The sequence below is a fragment of the Callorhinchus milii genome, unplaced genomic scaffold (genome assembly GCF_018977255.1).
Source record: "Callorhinchus milii isolate IMCB2004 unplaced genomic scaffold, IMCB_Cmil_1.0 Scaffold16, whole genome shotgun sequence".
NCBI lineage: Eukaryota > Metazoa > Chordata > Chondrichthyes > Chimaeriformes > Callorhinchidae > Callorhinchus > Callorhinchus milii.
Window position 1 is genome coordinate 1137777 of NW_024704757.1, and position 18791 is coordinate 1156567.

The 18791-nt window shown below is 43.5% G+C and overlaps 1 protein-coding gene across 1 annotated transcript in view; it reads right to left on the reverse strand.

Annotated features, from left to right (window-relative positions):
- Nucleotides 1-1203: 1203 nt before the first annotated feature.
- The window catches only part of cacna1ha (calcium channel, voltage-dependent, T type, alpha 1H subunit a), a 141527-nt gene continuing 123939 nt past the window's right edge, over nucleotides 1204-18791 (reverse strand). Inside the window, exons 30-33 of the mRNA XM_042340973.1 lie at nucleotides 18371-18700; nucleotides 8737-8923; nucleotides 7018-7196; nucleotides 1204-3497 (exon numbers count right to left, since the gene is read on the reverse strand). Coding sequence (XP_042196907.1) covers nucleotides 2283-3497; nucleotides 7018-7196; nucleotides 8737-8923; nucleotides 18371-18700 — 1911 coding nt within the window. The 3' untranslated portion in view covers nucleotides 1204-2282. The remainder of the gene's footprint in view (nucleotides 3498-7017; nucleotides 7197-8736; nucleotides 8924-18370; nucleotides 18701-18791) is intronic.

An 18791-nucleotide genomic window follows, 5' to 3' on the forward strand; every position in this document is an offset into this window, starting at 1 on the left:
TCCGCAGACATGGGGTCAACTTCCACATGTACACGGATGACACCCAACTCTACATCTCTGCCTCCACCCTTGACTCCAAGACCACTGCTGTGCTGACAGAATATCTGTCAGACATCAAGTCCTGGATGAGAGCAACTTTCTACAGTTGAACATCAACAAGACCGAGGCTCTCCTGATTGGCTCCCGTCAGCGCCTCCTCACCTCAGGCGCTGACAGCATCACCATCCATGGTTGCACACTCCACCTCACTGAGCCAGTCCGGAACCTTGGGATCTTGTTTGACCCTCAACTAGCTTCCCATCACACAGAGGATACAGTTCAAGATGCTGGTCTTCACCTTCAAAGCCCTCCATGGCCTTGTTCCCCCCTACCTCTGCAACCTTCTAAGTACCTATCAACCTGCCTGCTGCCTCCACTCAGGCAATGCTATTGATCAGGTCATAACCTGGAATAGATTGAGGGCAGAAAGAACATTAACCTGTATCAGTACTGCAATTAGACAATTTCAGACTGTTTGCACTATAACTGTGTTGCTTCATTACACTGTCATAGATTATGGGCCAGAAAATCAACCTTGATAAAATCCTTGCATTTGATATAGTGCCTTATCATGTCATTGAGTTGTCTCAAAGCGCTTCAAAGAATATATTGTGAAGTAAATTGACTGTATATTTGGTCGGTGAAACCTCAGCTCAGCACGTGAGACAATTTTGTCTTCAAATTCTTCAAACTTGGGACCTTCCTGGTCTGGATGGGTCAGTACTACATGACACACCAGGTGATTCACAATCTTTCAGTTCTCTTCATATGACATGATGTTGGATAGATTTTCTAGCACAATTTCAATTACATCATTGTTTTCTGTGGATTCCTAAACTCTTCCAGTTAATGCCACATGCAAGTCAAACCTTGCAATACTGTCTTATCTTCAGTGCAGTCTTCCACTGGAGCAGTTCTCACATTCCCCATTTGGAGATAATCTTTTAAAAATCAATTCAGGAAAATAAAAGTTCTTATTCCAATTTTCTGCAGTGACCTAAATAGTCAAAATGTTACTTAAGACCTCTCACGAAGAATCAAAATTCTGATCTGTGTACGAACAATTACAATTACACACCCAAACAATGTCTCACCTAAACATTCTTTGTCTTGCAGTTAAAGATGATTCTCTTTTAACCTGCAATAAGGATATTAGCCACAGTGTACAATGAAAAAGCAGAATTTTTATTTATTAAGACATAAGCGCTGATTTATTCTACACTAGCAGACATTTTAAACATATTTTGCGTGAACCAGATTAGCCAGAAATAAAAAATAAATACAGAAACAGGCATTTGGGAATGAAATTACAGATATATCTTGCATGGTTGCATGATGCCTTATAGTAAACATAAACAGGTTTGCTTGCAAAGGCTAGATTTAACATCATTGACCAGGAATTGCATGTAACTTTACATATACCATCAATAATCTACCAAACTGTAAATAAAATGCATTTGATTTCAACAAGTAGTTTCCCCGATTAAGTTTAACTTTAATTATTTTTTTGTTTGACATGTACGTATTAAGATGCCTTAACATCAATGGTCTCAGAAATGCATTGCAGTTTAACCTGATTGAAATGTATTACTTCTTTCGCAAAACAAAAACCCATCAGATCGGGATTGAATTAAGTAGTTCTATTATTGCACTGACTACAACCCAGTAGTAGTTTGGCATTCATTAAAAGGGGTTTATATTAATAAAGTAAACACTGAGAATATGCAACTAGTATGAGCAAGCAAAAAAGGAGAACCCAAAGTAAAAATTCTAAATTATATACATTCCACTAAAAACACCAGGAACGCCACTCAACTTGGAATTCAATTTTTAAGTGTGCAAAACATTACAGTTCTATATAAAAATATGTGCATTATGAAGACATAGTTAAATTATTTGTCACTAATACATAATTATTTGTATGTACATTGAAAACATACAGCGATGTATAGTTCTCATCTTTTCTGCACTTTTGCATACTGAGGCTTTGCACAATAAAGTGCCAGTACACATAAACCTGACTCGAATCAATGTGATTGAGCTATGGGAAGCTAATCATGTCCCATTCAAAAACATTTGCATATCCCANTTTTTTTGCATCCCTTTTTTACAAGCTCAATGAAACAGTGATAAGGGATCAAACAGCAGGAACTGCGAGACAGAGTAATAGCCTCTGTTTTACAGTAGTTCATCGCATTGGATAATTGTTTTTTGCAGTTTCCAAACTCTTTTATCTGTCTCAGCTATACTACGAGCTCGTCTGTATCTTCTCGTGTGTTAGCCATGCGGATTAAACCCCTTTTTCTCAGAGGGCTCCTGGTGGCCTTCAGTAAATCTGCACTGTCCTCCGGCCTGTGAACGTCAGAATTGTCACTGGGGTTTAAGAGGTCCACTTTTGTCAGTTCAGATGCCACCGAGCCTGCCCTGGAATCCACCGAGACACTGGATGAAGGGGTGGAGTGATTACTGTCAGATAACAGGTCAGACAGACTACTTAACGAGCTCGCGTCTGACTGGTCGAATGAAAAGTCTGGGATGGTAAGGTGCTCATTTCGACAGGCAGGAGACGCCCTTCTCTCTGATTTCGAGGTCTGATCCCCAGGCTGTAGCTCGAGAAGTTCCAATGAATCCCTGTAAGGTCCTGACTCACAGGATGGTGTCCGCCTGCGTAAGTGCATGCTGCTCTCAGACATTGCACTGAGAGATGCAGGCCCACCTTCATTCTCCAATGGGGGATCTATGGAGATGCAGGGCGGGCTCATCTTCTTTTTCCTCCGAGGAGAGAGAATGTATTCGGAATCAGACTGCACGCAGATAGGAGGCTGCTGGTCCTGCTCGGTGGAGAAGGGGTCCTCAAACTGAAAGCTTGCATCGCCATCATCAATCGAAGGGCAGATTTCAATCGAATGCCTCCTCGGGTCATCGCCCCAAGAAGGCTTGGCCAGAAACCCATGTGCATCAACGCTATAAAATTTCTTCAATTCCACTTCCATGCCAGCTCCAGACAAGCTGGTTGTGCTGTTCCTTAGTGCAGCAGCTGCAAGGTTTGTGGACATTAAAGATGGCGATGTCAAACTCCTCGCCTCTGACTGTGATCTCCAGATTTTCGCTGAGTTGTTGATGTGCCGAACTTCTTCATCGGCTGGGTCCACAGAGTCAAAGTGCATGCTCCCGACACTGGTGCTGTGACTGCTGTGGCTCGGTGAGCGACATGGGATGCTGTGCTGGCTGTAGACCTGCCTGTGTGTGTGGACGCTCGTCTGCTTGCCACACTGGAGTGATGGTGGTGAAGCTTGAGGTGTGACTTTCGGAGAAACTGGTGAAGGCTGGAACAGTGATGGAGCCGTCAAGATGTGCTGAGGTGAAACTTTCAGTTGAAGACTGTCAGTTGACTGAATGTTCATGTTGCCTTTGGATTCAGCACTGATACCATCTATAGAGTCAGTTCTGACAGCCTCCTGGAACATAGAGAATTAGGAAAGATTAATATTTCACTGAATCATCCTGTAGCACTGTACAAAGTAAAATAAAAGTGTCTAGCCTTGTTTCTTGTCCTAGTGCATTTTGTTCCCTCCAATTTTCTCCGACTGTTGTGGTGTGATATGGTTTCACGGAGCCGAGCAGCACTGCAATCCCTCACTCTCAAGTGACTATTGTTCATGGCAGCAGGCTAAAGAGCCCACCAAAGGCAAGACTGATTCTGGCCTCACTTTCGCAACCCCAGAAGAGTCAGTGTTCGATGAACAGGAGCAGAAGCATCATCCTAACCCATAGGCAGGAGATGCTGAGAACAACTACAGTAACCCCAATACCATTGGAACTGAAATCTGCCAGCCCTCTAAAGTCCAGGAATTGAACGTGTTTGAGGCAGAAGAGAGGGATATGAGGTGTGGAGGCTCATTTCCAGCATAATAATCCTTCATTTGATACAGTGTCTTTGAGATGTTTCAAAGCGCTTCACAGAATATACTGTAAAGTGAATTTGATTGTATATTTTGTGGGCAAAATGCAGCAGCCAATTGCCCATAGCAGTGTTCCACAAACAGTCGTGGATTGTGTGACCAAATTATTATTTTTTTTGAAGGGATTATCACACCCGGAAAAACAATCTGCCGATCGACTAACAACCGGGTCCCTACTTATTGTTAAGTAAACAGAAGATTGTGGAATAAGGAAACTTGTCCAACATGTCTCCCTGCCTGGGAATCGAACCCCAGTTGTGTTGCTTGCAGGGCAAGTGCTCTAAACACGAAGCTACAGGACTCCACAAACACTGGCACGGACTAATAGGCCCAAATGGCCAGTTATTGTGCTGTAAAAATCTAAGTCATTATACACTGAACATGGTATCCATCCTGGTCTGGATAGCTCAGTATCACAGATGACTGACTCATTAGAATTGTAGGCTGTAGGCACTTTCAGTTGGTCATCAATCATTACCAAATGGAAACACTAAAATAAATTGCCAAAGACCCGCTTTCAGACTCCAGCCTATCCTGCTCTGGTTTGGCCGCTGGTATTTGTCCAGCGATTCTTCCTTCCCTGCGGTGAAATACTGAGCCTCCACTTGGCAGCTCTTTGGGATGCCTAAAAAAGGAATTCACGGTGAGGGGAAATCTAAGGTAAGAAGTACTTTTTCATCATCCCATTCAAAGTACATGGTACCAGGTGTTTAGTGTAATGACATATAGATGCTGTATTGAATCTCAATGTAAAAACTCCAGGTATTTGTCCCTCTCCTGCATCTTTACTATTCAACCCCAATCTTTTCCTCCCGCTACAGCAGCAAATCACTGTGTCCTCATCAAATAACGTGTGGTGGAACAATGGCACTGAACATTCAATGCAGGCAAGGCAATTACTTTATTTACCCACATGTGCTCTTACTAATAGAATTCTGGGATGAAATTGTGTTGATACAGAGATGAGAATAAAATTACTTTAAATTCCCATGAGATATTTGTGGTGTGATACCTGTATAACTCGAGCCCTATCTCAACCATTGGAAATGACTAAAATAAATTCATATTTTAGATGAACAGAGAATGGAAACAAACAAAAACAATTCAACATTTCAGAAAGCTTATCCCATTAATTTATATTAGTCACAGAATTTCACAATGATCAGCTTAGTGGTGATCAAAAAAGAAACATAATGATGATTACAAGGATTAATTGTGCAATAGGAATGTCACCACAAATCAGATACATGGTGTGTATAGACTGTAGACTTGCCCTGATAGGCAATGCTGGATGCAAAACTTGATCCAACAATTAAAGCAATGGTGGGGAGAAATCCCATCTGGGTCTAGATATATTCTATTTTCCTACCATTTCCTAGTGTCAGGAATTTGTAATTTTTTTCATACACAGTTTTGATTTTGAAGTCTGTTGCCTGTTAGGTCTTTTAAGAACTACAAAACAAACAGCTTCATATTCAACAATTTGGCAATTTCGGGAACGCTCTGAAACTCTACATGCATAGAATAAAACTAGACCCAGAATATCACCCTATAGATTTTGTACAAACAATAACAACAACCACAAGATTACATTTGTAATGCACCTTTCACGTCGGGAGGACGTCCCAAGGCGCTGGAAAGTGTACAGCATTTCAAACCAAGCTGGGGTCAGGGAGGGAGAAGGAGGGGGAGGAGAGGGGAAGGGGGGTGGCCGATGGCATGGTCGAAGAGGAGGATCTTGAAGGAGGCGGCGAGGCAGAGTGATTGGGGGATGGAGTTCCAGAGGTTGGGGGTAGAGTGGCTGAAGGCTCTCCCACCAATGGTGGGGCAGGTGGGTCGGGGGACGTGGAGCAGGCCAGAGCCGGCTGAGTGGAGGGAGTGGGCGGGTTGGTAGGGGGTTTGGAGGTGGCAGAGGTAGGGTGGGGCGAGGCCATGGAGGGCTTTATAGGTGAGGGCCAGGATCTTGAACTGGATCCTCTGAAAGATAGGGAGCCAATGGAGTCGGGTGAGAATGGGAGGGATGAGGTCACGGAGTTTGGTGCAGGAGAGGACACGGGCTGCAGAGTTCTGGATTATCTGCAGTCTGTGGAGGGAGGAGTTGGGAAAGCCGACAAGTAGGGCATTTGCATAGTCGAGCCTAGAGTGATGAAGGCATGAATAAGAGTTTCAGCGCCTGAGGGGTGAGGTAGTGGCGGAGTCGGGCGATGTTACGAAGGTGAGGGAAGGCAGAGCGGGTCATGGCTTGGATGTGGGGGAGAAAAGAGAGTTGAGGGTCGAACAAGACACCTCGGTACCTGACTGGCTGGTGAGTTGAAGTGTGCAACCATGGAGGGTGATGCTGCCAGAGCCTGAGGTGCGGAGGCGCTGGTGAGAGCCAATCAGGAGGCCCTCAGTCTTGTTCACATTCAACTGTAGGAAGTTTGCCCTCATCCAGGACTTGATGTCCGACAGACAGTCTGTCAGGACAGCAGTGGTCTTGGAGTTGAGGGTGGAGGCAGAAAGATAGAGTTGGGTGTCATCCGCGTACATACGGAAGTTGACCCCATGTCTGCGGATGATGTCATGCGGATCATGTAGATATTAAAGAGAAGACAAGGACAGAGCCCTGGGGGACGCCAGACGTGACAGTGCGGGGGCTGGAGGAGAAACCGTTAGAGGCAACAAAGTGGAGATGGTGAGAGAGATAGGATTCGATCCAGGCAAGGGCAAGTATTTAAACTGACCTGAAAGAACGTCACTTTTATAATAATAATAATCCTTGCATTTGATATAGGGCCTTATCACATCATTGAGACATCTCAAAACGCTTCACAGAATATATTGTAAAGTGAATTGACTGTGTATTTTGTGGGCGAAAATGCGGCAGCCAATTGCGCACAGTTATATTCCCGAATATTATAGAAAAAAAAGGAGAAATCCATAGAAGTTTTGCCGAATTCTATTTTGAGCCAACAGTGCATGAAATCTGTAGTCTGCTCCACAAAAGTGATTTTTTTTATATAGAAGCCATTCATACCTGTCTACGTAGCAGCCTGTTTACACTGGGAGATCTTGGCATTCTCTGTGGTGGAGGTATTTTAGGGAGGGTATTGAGGCCTTGGCTTCTGGAAGCAAAGCTATGCTGAACACAGTTGGAAGGAACTTCAAGGTGTGTAGAGACTTCAACAGGTTGGGACTGGACTGAAGTCACAGACCCTAAATGATAAAAAAAAATTAAATAATGTTTCAGTTGGGGATGTTGTGAAATAATAAAGCGGTCATTCTGCAAGAAATGTTCAAGCACCCTTTCCATTAACGCATGCTTCCCAAATACGCTCTGTGGCTGATTAGATCAGGAATCTGTTGCCTTGTCACATCTACATCAAATGCACATCGCAGACAATGGAGCTGCTCAATGGCCCTTGGTCATGAAACATGAAGCATGAAGCATGCTTGATGGATGCCATGGAAATGACACTTAAGAGTGGCTGTGCGCTGAGAAAGATGGAGAAATATCTCTATGAGTCTATCAAAGGGTGCTGCTGGGCAGGTGCCAGATGAGTGTGCATGATGTTTATTGGGCGTTGATTAGTATCATCAGTATTACTATTACTAAATTAACTTATGGGCAAAAACACCTGACATTCAGCCTCATTCACACAGTGTGATGCATTAGAAACTTTAACTGAGCAATAGATGCTCAGTTTCAACAGATCTCGATTTCAAGATCCTCACCCTCGTGTTTAAGTCCCTCCACTCCTCTGCACCCCCCGACCTCTCTGACCTCCTCTCTCCTCAAAACAGTACCCGTTGCCTTCGTTCCTCCGGGTCTGGCCTCCTCCTTTCCCCCCCCCCCCCCCCCCGAGTCCTCCGCTCCACCCCCGGCAGCTGTGCCTCCAGCCACTATGCCCCGAGGCTCTGGAACTCCCTTCCTCACTCCCTTCCCATTTTCAGGTCTCTGCTGAAGACCTTTCTTTTCGACTGTGCCTTTGGTCACCTTCCTTCCCCCTCCCCCTGGTTCCTCCCCCTCCCTCCTCCCCCTCGCTCCTCCCCCTCCCCCGGCTCCTCCCCCTCCCCCGGCTCCTCCCCCTCGATCCTGGGATCCGTTACTGTAAAGCGCTCTGAGGCGCCGGCCGGCGTGGTGGGCGCTACATACACCCAAGTTGTTGTTGTTGTTGAGTGTACAGATGTCTCAATGCACCGTGTGACCAAGAAATCATGAATGCATTCATTATGTGCCAGGTTTCCAAAGTCAGTCATTCCATGGGAAGGGGAAGGGAAAGCAGGAGTGAGGATGGGAGGTGGCGCAAATCGAGCAGAGGATCAGCATTCCTGTGGGAAGAGGTGTTAAATCACTCTGAATCACCCTGGACCTTTCTTGCATTACTCCCAGTGCCAAATCAATAGCAGCAGAAGCCTTACAGTGGCTTACCTTCCTGTTGTCCCTGCTAGGGAATAGTGAGGAGGGAAATAAAGCACAATAAAATAAGGAGTAAGTGATACAACTGTAACTTGTTCGTTGCTTTGGCTGTTACTGTACACACTGCTCAGTTTAGAAAGATTATCTCAATCACACATCCTTCATCCTTTGCCACCAAAAGTAAGGCTGCACCACAACATTATAGTCAAGGAAACATTAGTGATACAACATAAGCATGTACATTAAACCTTTAATTGGAATTAAATACGCCACCAATCACATCTCAACTATTTATGTGTTACCAATTCTCAACAGCATTTTTAAAAAAATAAATACCTGTAGGTGATGTCCCTTGATACAGCTCACTCTCAGGCAAGGGGAAGGGAGCTTGTGCTGGTCTGACGGGGCGGAACATGTAACTGTCATTTGGTAAGGAATGCATTCGAGATACCGAGACCTTCCGGACTGTAAGTAAATTTTCCTTCTTATCCTCTACCACCAGCTTGTTGTATCGAGGATCTCCCTGTGTATAAAAAATTTCAAAGAGAGACTGTATAACCTACAAAGCCCTCTATGGCCTCACCCCACCCTACCTCTGCGATCTCCTAACCCCCTACCAAACCGCCCGTTCCCTCCTCTCAGCCGGCTCCAGGCTGCTCCATGTCCCCCGACCCACCCGCCCCACCATTGGCGGGAGAGCCTTCAACCCCTCTGCTCCCAACCTCTGGAATTCCATCCCCCAATCACTCCGCCTCACCCCCTCCTTAGCCTCTTTCAAGTCCCACCTCAAGACCCTCCTCTTCGCCTATGCCATCGGTCACCCCCCTTCCCCTCCCCTCCCTTCTCCCTCCCTGACCCCAGCTTGGGTCTGAAATGCTGTACACTGTCCAGCACCTTAGCACGTCCTCCAGACGTGAGAGGCGCTATACACATTTAGTCTTGTTGTTGTATAAGTTACTTCTATTATCCAATCTTGGACTCATGATAAGTAGATCAGTGCTTTAATACCCACACTGAGTCTAAAAGAGACTTCAGGGAGTGAAGTATCAAAAGGTAGAAACTGATAGTGAACTTGTTTGACACAGAACGTGAATTGAAGGACTTGATTTTTCTAAATTAGCGCATGATACTTTAGATTTAACAGCAGTTAATCGGTTATTATAGCACTCGTTATATTATGTATTATATTATAGCCAGTCATGTGGGGATTCTGAACTCAGACACTAATGCTGTGTGAGTGGATTATTACATTGTTGTAGGTCTATTCCTTTGGATGAGACGTCTCATTCCAGCTACATGTTCAGATAGAGGTAAAAGATCTCATGATACTATTTGAAAAATGAAGAGAGTTTCTTGTGGTGTCTGGGCCAGAGACCAACAATCCCCCGATAAAACTGGACATTCACTTCATGGCTGTTTGTGAGAACCTGCTGTGCATAATTTTACTCCCACTTTCACCTAAAAAAATCCAGAGTCTTTAGAGTAAATCCACTCTTTAGAGTAAAATTCTGTGAAATGCTTTGAGATGTCCTCCTGATGTGAAAAGTGCTGTATCAAATACAAGGATTATTATTATTTCTGTGTAACAGTCACAGATAGAAAAGGAGAAACCAACTCATCAATATCTCAGCACCATCTCACTTATATAAAAATTAATTGTTCATGTTCAGTCTGGGCTTGTTTCTGACATTTGTGTGGACCACAAATAGGATCACAACATGGAGAAACATCTCAGTACTACCTGTGTTTGAGCACTTAATATGGGCACATGGACACCCAGCTGGTCACTCAACTCCCCACTCCTCTCCGCCCTGCTGGCCGACATGATCAACCAGTCTCTCCCCTCAGGCTCTGTTCCACTCCCCCTGAAAACTTCTGTTTTCACACCCCTCCTCAAGAAAAACACCCTCCAATCTCTCACACTAACATCTCATTTCCAAACTACCCTTCCTTGCGAAAGTCCTGGGACGCATTGTTGCAGGTCAACTTCGGTCACACCTCTCCCTCCACTCCCTCCTCGAATTCCTGCAGTGTTAGTATTGTGTTAGCTAACATTGTGTTAGCGGCAGCATTAAATATAAAGCTGGATTAATGGGGAACGTCAGATAGATAACAGAGCACTGGTAACATTGGTTTTCTCCCTGACTGCCCACAGCACAGAAACAGCGCTTGCCAAAGTCACAAACAACGTCTTCTCTATCTGTGACCAGGGTTCTCTCTGCCTCCTTGTCCTCCTGGATCTCTCTGCTGCGTTCGACATAGTCGACCACGCCATCCTCCTCTATCGGCTCTCCTCCCTCATCCACCTTAGTGGGACTGCACTCGCATGGTTCGAATCCTACTTAACCAACCGCCTCCACTTCATCTCACAAATGGTTTCTCCTCCCATCCCCGCCCGGTCACCTGTGGGGTACCCCAGGGCTCCATCCTTGGCCTCTTCTTTTCCTCATCTACATCCTCATCCTCATCTACATGCTCCCTCTGGGCAATGTCACCCGCAGACACGGGGTAAACTTCCATACATATGCGGATGACACACAAATCTACTTTGCCTCCTCCAGTATCGACTCCAGGTCCCTGATGTTCTATCAGCTTGTCTCACCTTAAAGCATATACTTTAAGGTGTGGTGACTGTGTATTTTGTGGGCGAAACGTGGCAGCCAATTGAGCACAGCAGAGCCCCACATACAGTCGTGGATTGAGTGACTAAATTATTATTATTATTTTTTTAAATACTGTGTGAACACAAAGGGGACAGGAAATACACACAAACCTCACGATGAGGGATGGGGGAGAAAGCACAAAGATTCAGTGTCTTGGCTCCTGTAGCTTTTTCCAGTAAATCCCAGGGAGAGAGCTGGTTACAGTTGTGTCAGTGAGGGAGGGAGGGAGGGAGAGAGTGGGGAGGGAGAGGTGGGGAGGAAAGGAGAGTGAGGGAGAGAGAGAAAGAGAGAGGGAGGGAGAGGGAGGGAGAGAGAGGTGGGAGGGAGCAACATTGTGTTAGCGGCAGCATTAAATATAAAGCTGGATTAATGTGGAATGTCAGACAGATAACAGAGCACTGGTAACCTCGGCTCTCTGCTGGATGCTGGTCTCCCCCCCACACCCCACACAGAATATGGACAAGATGGAAGCCATACTCCTCGACTCCCGTCAACGTCTTCACTCCTGCGGATCTGACCTTCTCAACTTCCCTGGGCTCTCATTCAGACTCATTGAACCAGTGCGCAATCTAGGCGTCCGGTTCGTTGTCCTTCCTTCTCCACATCCGGTCCTTGACCAGGACCGCTTTCTTCCACCTCCACCACATTGCCTGTCTCTGATCGTACCGTACCACAAATGCAGCAGAAACCTTCATGCGTGCGTTTGTCACCTCCTGCCTGGATTACTCAAATGCACTTCTTGCCAGTCTCCCCAGCTCATTCAGAACTCTGCTGCCCGCAAAATTACCCCGACCAAACTCCATACCCACATCTCACCAGTTCTGGCCCAGGCTCCACTGGCTCCCCATCACCAAACACATCGACTTCAAGATCCTCGCACTCATGTTCAAATCCATTCACTCCCTGGCATCTCCCTCCCTCTTCGATCTCAATCCACCTCCACTCGACTGCTCATCCCTCTCACCCTCCGCTCCACCATTGAAGGTCGTGCTTTCAGCCACTATGCCCCGAAACTCTGGAACACTCTCCCTCAATCCCTCTGCCTTGCCCCCTCTCTCCCCTTTTTCAAGTTCTGCCTGAAAACCATCCTTTTCGACCGTGCTTATGGTCACTTCCCCCCACCCCCGGCTCGGAGTCAGGCTCCAGCACTGTTAAGCGCTCTGACGCGCTACCCTGCGTGGAAGGCGCTATATAAGTGCAAGTTGTTGTGTTATTGGTGCATCCCATTAGAAGAAATACAATATATTCCTATTAAAAAAAATCAAAACTACTAGAAAGTGGGGGAAGTCCATCCAATGCAATATTTATAAATGATAAATTATTAATAATAGCCTGTATTTGAAGTCAGCGGAAAAGTGAAGGCAACCATAATGTGAAGTGATTTTCAATATAAAGTCCTCCTCCCAGCAAAGCAACATGGAGAAAATTATAACGAAGCCTCACCAAATTGTATATGAACTTTCTACCTGCAGAGTATTGCCTTACATTGAGGTTTTGCAGTCTTACAACTGGCAGCCAGGATTATTTTAGATTGCTGTCTAGTGGGATTTCCAGTGGAGTTACTCACTGACAGGTGCTGTCGCCAATGTCAGCAGCACAGTTCCTAGTTTTGTGCACGGAGATTAGAAGTGGCAGGTCTCCACAGTAAAGGAAAATTAAAATATCTCCCACTAAGTCGATTTTAAACTGACTGCCAGACACTACGTCTGTGTTTCTTGACCCCGACTTCAGTACAACATTCACACACTACAATGACACTTTACATTTCCAACTCAGGTGTTACTTGGAACACTCTCACCTTTTAGACCTGTGAGTTAAAGCCCCACATTGGTACTATTAGTTCACAATATAACACACAATATTCCTGTCCACTGCTGGGGTGGTCGGAAACAGCACTGTAGTGTCGAAGGTGCTATCCTGTAAATGAGACTTTATTGAGGTCCTGAATGTGTTTAGATGGATGCTGAAGATCTATGGCACTATTTGAAAAGAGAGGCAAATTTCTCCCAATGTCCTTGCCTAGTGGCCTCTATATATAAAATTGGTACACTGCTCTGCAAATTGGCTACCATGTTTGCCTCTAAGAACACAGTCACTACGCTTCAAATACCTCTAGACGTTTCAATGTGGTAAGGCATTGAAATGTTATATCAAATGAAAGTATTATTGTTAGATATCCTTCTTTATGGTTCTGCTAAATCAGATTGCTATATTAGCATGGAATTATGGAAACTTTTATTCTGTTAATTCATTCTACTGAGGAATGCTCAGTAGAAAGTGGGAGTTTAGGAGTTCCTAAAAAGTATGGCGTGTACACTTTCTCCCCAGAGAAGGATGGATGCTGTTTAGCTAATTCAGCAAAGTTTAGGTGCAGTTTGATTTGAATTCTAATCTGAGTTTGATTTAATTATTCTGGGCCAGGCNTTTTTTCAAGTCCTCAAATTTGAAGGAAATCATTTGAACCTGCAGAAGTTACAGTTTTCTAACGTAGAGAATAATAAAATACTCCAGTCACTGGTGCCCACAATAAATTTAAGGTACCTTCACACTAGAGAGACAGACTTTTGGCAATAATACTCTACTCAGCATGCTTCAACACCATTTCAAGATTCGAATACTGAGTTAATTCATTAAACCAGCTCTGCGCTATCAGGAATAACCTTTTACACTCAACTGTAATTGGAAATGCAATTCATGATCTCATAGAAGAATAGCTGGAGACAAGCCACCTGTTTTCATTTTTCATAATCCATTTAAAATTAAAGTCAGGTTGCTAAAGGCATGTCATTCATAGCAATGGGAGAACAAGCTTGCTTCTGTTTAATATAAATTGTTCTACTCTGAACTTGGATGATGGTGTAGTGGCAAATATCACTGTAGTCTATTTATGCTGTTATTGAAATCTGCTGAAAGTATGAATTTGATTGATGCAACGTTTCATTAAGGATAGTGTAAAATGCACGCTTAGGAAGCTTTGAAAGACCTTTTCTGCACAGATAAGAATCGTGCAGTGATCAGCATTCACATCAGTAGTTCCCAACAAGATGAACAGGACTTCATCAGAAAGGAAAGGCTTCATAGATGTTCCTAAACATGTTATGTGGCTTAGTGGCCAAAACATTGATAAGCAACAGGATTTGTTTTTGCATAGACGAATGGGAGAAGAAATAAAGAATGCCACATGTTAATTTTTTATTCATTTTGCAATGCATTAAGTGCTTGAAAAGTGGATTCCCTGCAGCACCAGTTAGTGCTGTAAATCTGTATTAAATAATAAATAGACATTAATAATGTGAATGCTCACCACAACATGAGATCCATCAATAATACATGTTATCTATTCAATATCATTTATTCCCTGCCCCCAATGTGTAAACTAAAATAGTGGCGTAGCATTAAGAACATAAGAAATGCTAGACGAAAAAAGACCAAGGTCCATCTAGTTTGCCTTCCACCTTCCTGGTGGTCGCATGTACATATATCCCAAACTACTTATGTACTATATCCCATAATATTATTGCCTAAAGAAAACTATCTAATCTGTGTTTGAAAGAATACATTAGAATATACAGCACAGAAACAGGCCATTCGGCCCAACTGGTCTATGCCGGTGTGTATACTCCACATGAGCCTCCTGCCCTTCCTCAACTAAGCCTTCAAGCATAACCTTCTATACCTTTCTCCCTCATGTACCTATCCAGCTTCCCCTTAAATACATCTGTGCTATTTGCCTCAACAACTCCTTGCGGCAGCATGTTCCACATTCCCACTACTCTCTGTGTGAAGACATTTCTTCTAACTTCCCTATCTGATCTATTTGTGACTATTTTATATTGATGGCCCTGGTTTTGGTCTTCCCCACAAGTGGAAACATCTTCCCTATATCTACCCTATCAAAACCTTTCATAAATTTAAAGACCTCTATCAGGTCAACCCCTCAAGAGAAAAGAGTCCAAGCATGTTCAGCCTTTCTTGATAGATATAACCTCTCAGTTCTGGGATTATCCATGCGAATCAACACTTTCTGCTTCAACTGTCTCCCCAGGGAGCCTGTTCCACAGGTTCACTATTCACTCACTGAAATAATGTTTGTGTAGATTTGTTCTGAATTTACCCCCTTCAATTGTAGGCCGTGTCCTCTGGTTTTACTATTCTGAACAAGTAAAAAAGCCTGTCATGATGTATATTGTCCAACCACATTAGAATCTTACAGACAGCAATCTCACTCTTCTCTTTTCCAGCGTGAACATGCCCAGTTTACTTAGTCGCTCCTCATGGTCCAGGCCTTCCATTCCCTCAATCATTTTAGTTGTCCTCCTCTGCATCTTCTCAATTTCTCCAACATCGTTTCTGTACTGCGGTGATCAGAACTGTACACAGTCTCTAAGTATGGTCTCACCAATGATTTATACAGCGGCAGGATTACCCCACAATTTCAGCTGCTATTGATCTTTGATACATCCCAATATCTGGTTTGCTTTACTCACTGCCACAGAGCATTGTTGGGAGAGCTACAATTTATTGTCAATCAGGAACCCCAGGTCCATTTTCCACATATATTATTTTCCTTCTATTCAAATAATAGTCCCTTCCAGGATTTTTTGTCCCCACATGAAGCACTTTACATTTCTGCACATTGAATTTCATCTGCCACCGATCTGCCCATTTCCCAAGTATGTTCAAATCCTCCTGTAACTTATCTTGTTCAGCTTTGCAGTCTACGACCTTCATTAGCTTGGTGCCATCTGCAAACTTAGCCACTGTGCTTGCGTCTCTTAGTTAGATTATTTATAAAAATATTAAACAAAAGAGGTCCAAAAACAGACCCTTATGGAACTCCACTTGTAACATTTTCCCTTCTGATGACATTCCTTGTACCTCTGGGTTCTTATGGTCAACCAATTGCGTATCCATTGTAATATATCTCCAATGATTCCCGCTTTCTTTACTTTCAGTACCAGCCTCTCAAGAGGAACTGTATCAAAGGCCTTACTGAAATCCAGATATATGACATCCACAGCCTTACCCTTATCAAGCTCCCTTGTCACACAGTAAAAAAAACAGTAAATTAGATTGGCAAGACTTTCCCTTCATGAATCCATATTGGCTATCATTTATGATTTTACTTCTGTCCAGATTCTCCATGATTGTTTTAGAAACAACATTGTTTCAATCAGAAGCTTCTGTTCAAATCTGACATAGATATCTTAGTAGTAACATACTGGAAATGATTTGCAAAGGTTAATATACGTGGGTACTAATTAATGACAGCCACTGCAGAGAATACTAATCAAAATAATCAGAAATTAAGTTGAGTTGGATGTAAAGCCTGTGTGGAGTCCTGTAGCTCAGTGGTTAAAGCACTCGCCTCGCAATCGAGAGACTTGGGTTCAATTCCTGGCTGGGTGAAATGCTGGGCAGGTTTCCTTACTCCACACTCTTCTGTTTACCTAGCAGTAAGTAGGAATCTGATTGTTAGTCGATTAGCGGATCGCTTTTCCGGGGGTAATAATCCCTTAAAAAAATAATAAATTGGTCACTCAATCCAAGACTGTTTGTAGGACACTGCTTGCACAATTGGCTGTCGCGTTTCGCCCACAAAATATACAGTCAATTCATTTTACAGTATGTTCTGTGAAGCGCTTTGAGACGTCTCAAAGACGTGGTAAAGTGCTACATCAAATGCAAGGATTATTCTTATTATTCAACACTTAACTCTCTGTGGCAATGTTTAGCATAAAAAGAACATGCAAGGCCTGAAGGCCTGTCTGGTCTTGGGTTTTAAGACTATTTTGTCTTAAAATTTAAGATACAACAACTTGCATTTATATAGCGCCCTTCATGGTGGGGTAGCGTCCCGGAGCACTTCACAGTGACAGAGTCTGACAAGATGCTGCTGAATTGTGAAAAATTCTTAAATTGGAAGTCTTTTTTTCCCTATAGCTGGTAAAAAGAATCTTAAATTTTAATATAAAATGGCTTGTTCTACTGTGCATTCCACTTTCAGTATTTGAGTACAGTATATAGAATTTGGACCAGAGGCTCTTGTTCTTCAAGCATTTTGTACAGAGCAAGATGTATGGAGGCACTGGAGGATTCAGTATTGTTGTGTAGCATTTTAACAGCGTGCCATTATAGACAAACCAGAATGGGATGCTTACTTAGCTTTTCTCTCCTGCTTCAAATTGAAATGATGTACTGACAGCCCTGAGAACAGCATATTACATGCCTTACAGTCCTAGACATAAATTCCAATTGAAGATTCATATATTATTTATAATAACCTTCAGTCAAAAAGTTATTTTCTAAAGGGTTCTCTTGTGATTAAAATTCTGTAAGTCCAAAACAAATTCTTACTTTTGATATAGTCCCTTTCACATCCAGTGCTTCATGAGATTTGCTGTGAAGTATAGTGACTGTGTATTTTGTAGGCAAACCTGAGAGCCATTGATGCATAAACAGCCATGAAGTGAATCACCAATTTTATCTGGGGGATTGCTGGCCAGGACACTGGAAGAAACTCCCTTCTCTTTGTGAATAGTGTCAAGGAATCTTTAACATCCACCTGAACAGGCAAACAAGACCTTGGTTTAATGTATCATCTGAGGGACAGAACCTCTAACAATGCAGCACACCCCCAGCACTGCATTGGTGTGTCAGCCTAGACTTGTGAGTTCAAATTCCTGACATGTTGTTTGAACCCACAGCTCTCTGACTCAGAGCTGAGGATGCTACCAACTGAGGCTGTCACCTAAACAAATTCATGCAGCCCATATGGAGATTAAACAGGTATATTGGCATTACTGTCACTAAGCTCCAACTGACTTAACTGAGCAATCCGACAAAAAAACACAAGACACAAAGGTGAACATTGAAAATCACCACGTGCTTATTTAAATGATGATGAACTTAGCTGAGCAACTTTCGAGTCCGATAGAACTAATTTAATCATTCAACTACAAACCTGGGTTCATCGGGGTACAAACTAAGTAAGTTTAGCTTGACAGCTAACTTGAATGTCAAGTTCACATCAGTACTGGTCTCAAGAAAGCAACATTATGCATTCCTTGAGGAAAGGCTGAAACAGTTTGGGAAAGGCATGGTGCACTGACTTATCAGAACAGAATAACAATGCACTACACTTAACAGTGAAATAACCCCCCCTTTATATTGTTCTTTTAATTATATTTTGATGCTCCACATTTTGAGCAACAGTAACAGGGCTTGCTAGTCTGAAACTCTCTCTAAATAGATTGTTAGTGTCGAGTTACCTTTGATAGCTTTTTTAAGCCATTAATCACACTTACTGTGGCTTGTTTTACATGCACTGGTGATTCGCTTTTCATTGACTCCTGCCCAGGGTGCAGAGTTCTGTTTTCAAGTACAGGCGTACGCCCAATACTGCTGCTTGACGCCCCAAGCCCTCGTGACATCTCCAGCTCAATCACTGCATCGAGCTCTGCATCCTCCTTTGCTTCTTTATTGCTCTCCTCCAAGTGCTTCATCAGCACGGCGACCACCACGTTAACCAGCACAAACTGGGCGATCAGAACAAATGTGACAAAATACACAGGAGAGAAATAGGGGAGGTAGGTGAGGCAGCTCTTGTCCTCTCCACTGCACTCACGCAGAGTGTCCTGGGAAAATACAGGAAAAAGAGACAATCACCTTTTAACAAAAGTAATTCTAACATGTACAAGGCTCTCCCTGCTCCTTATGTTCCTGTTT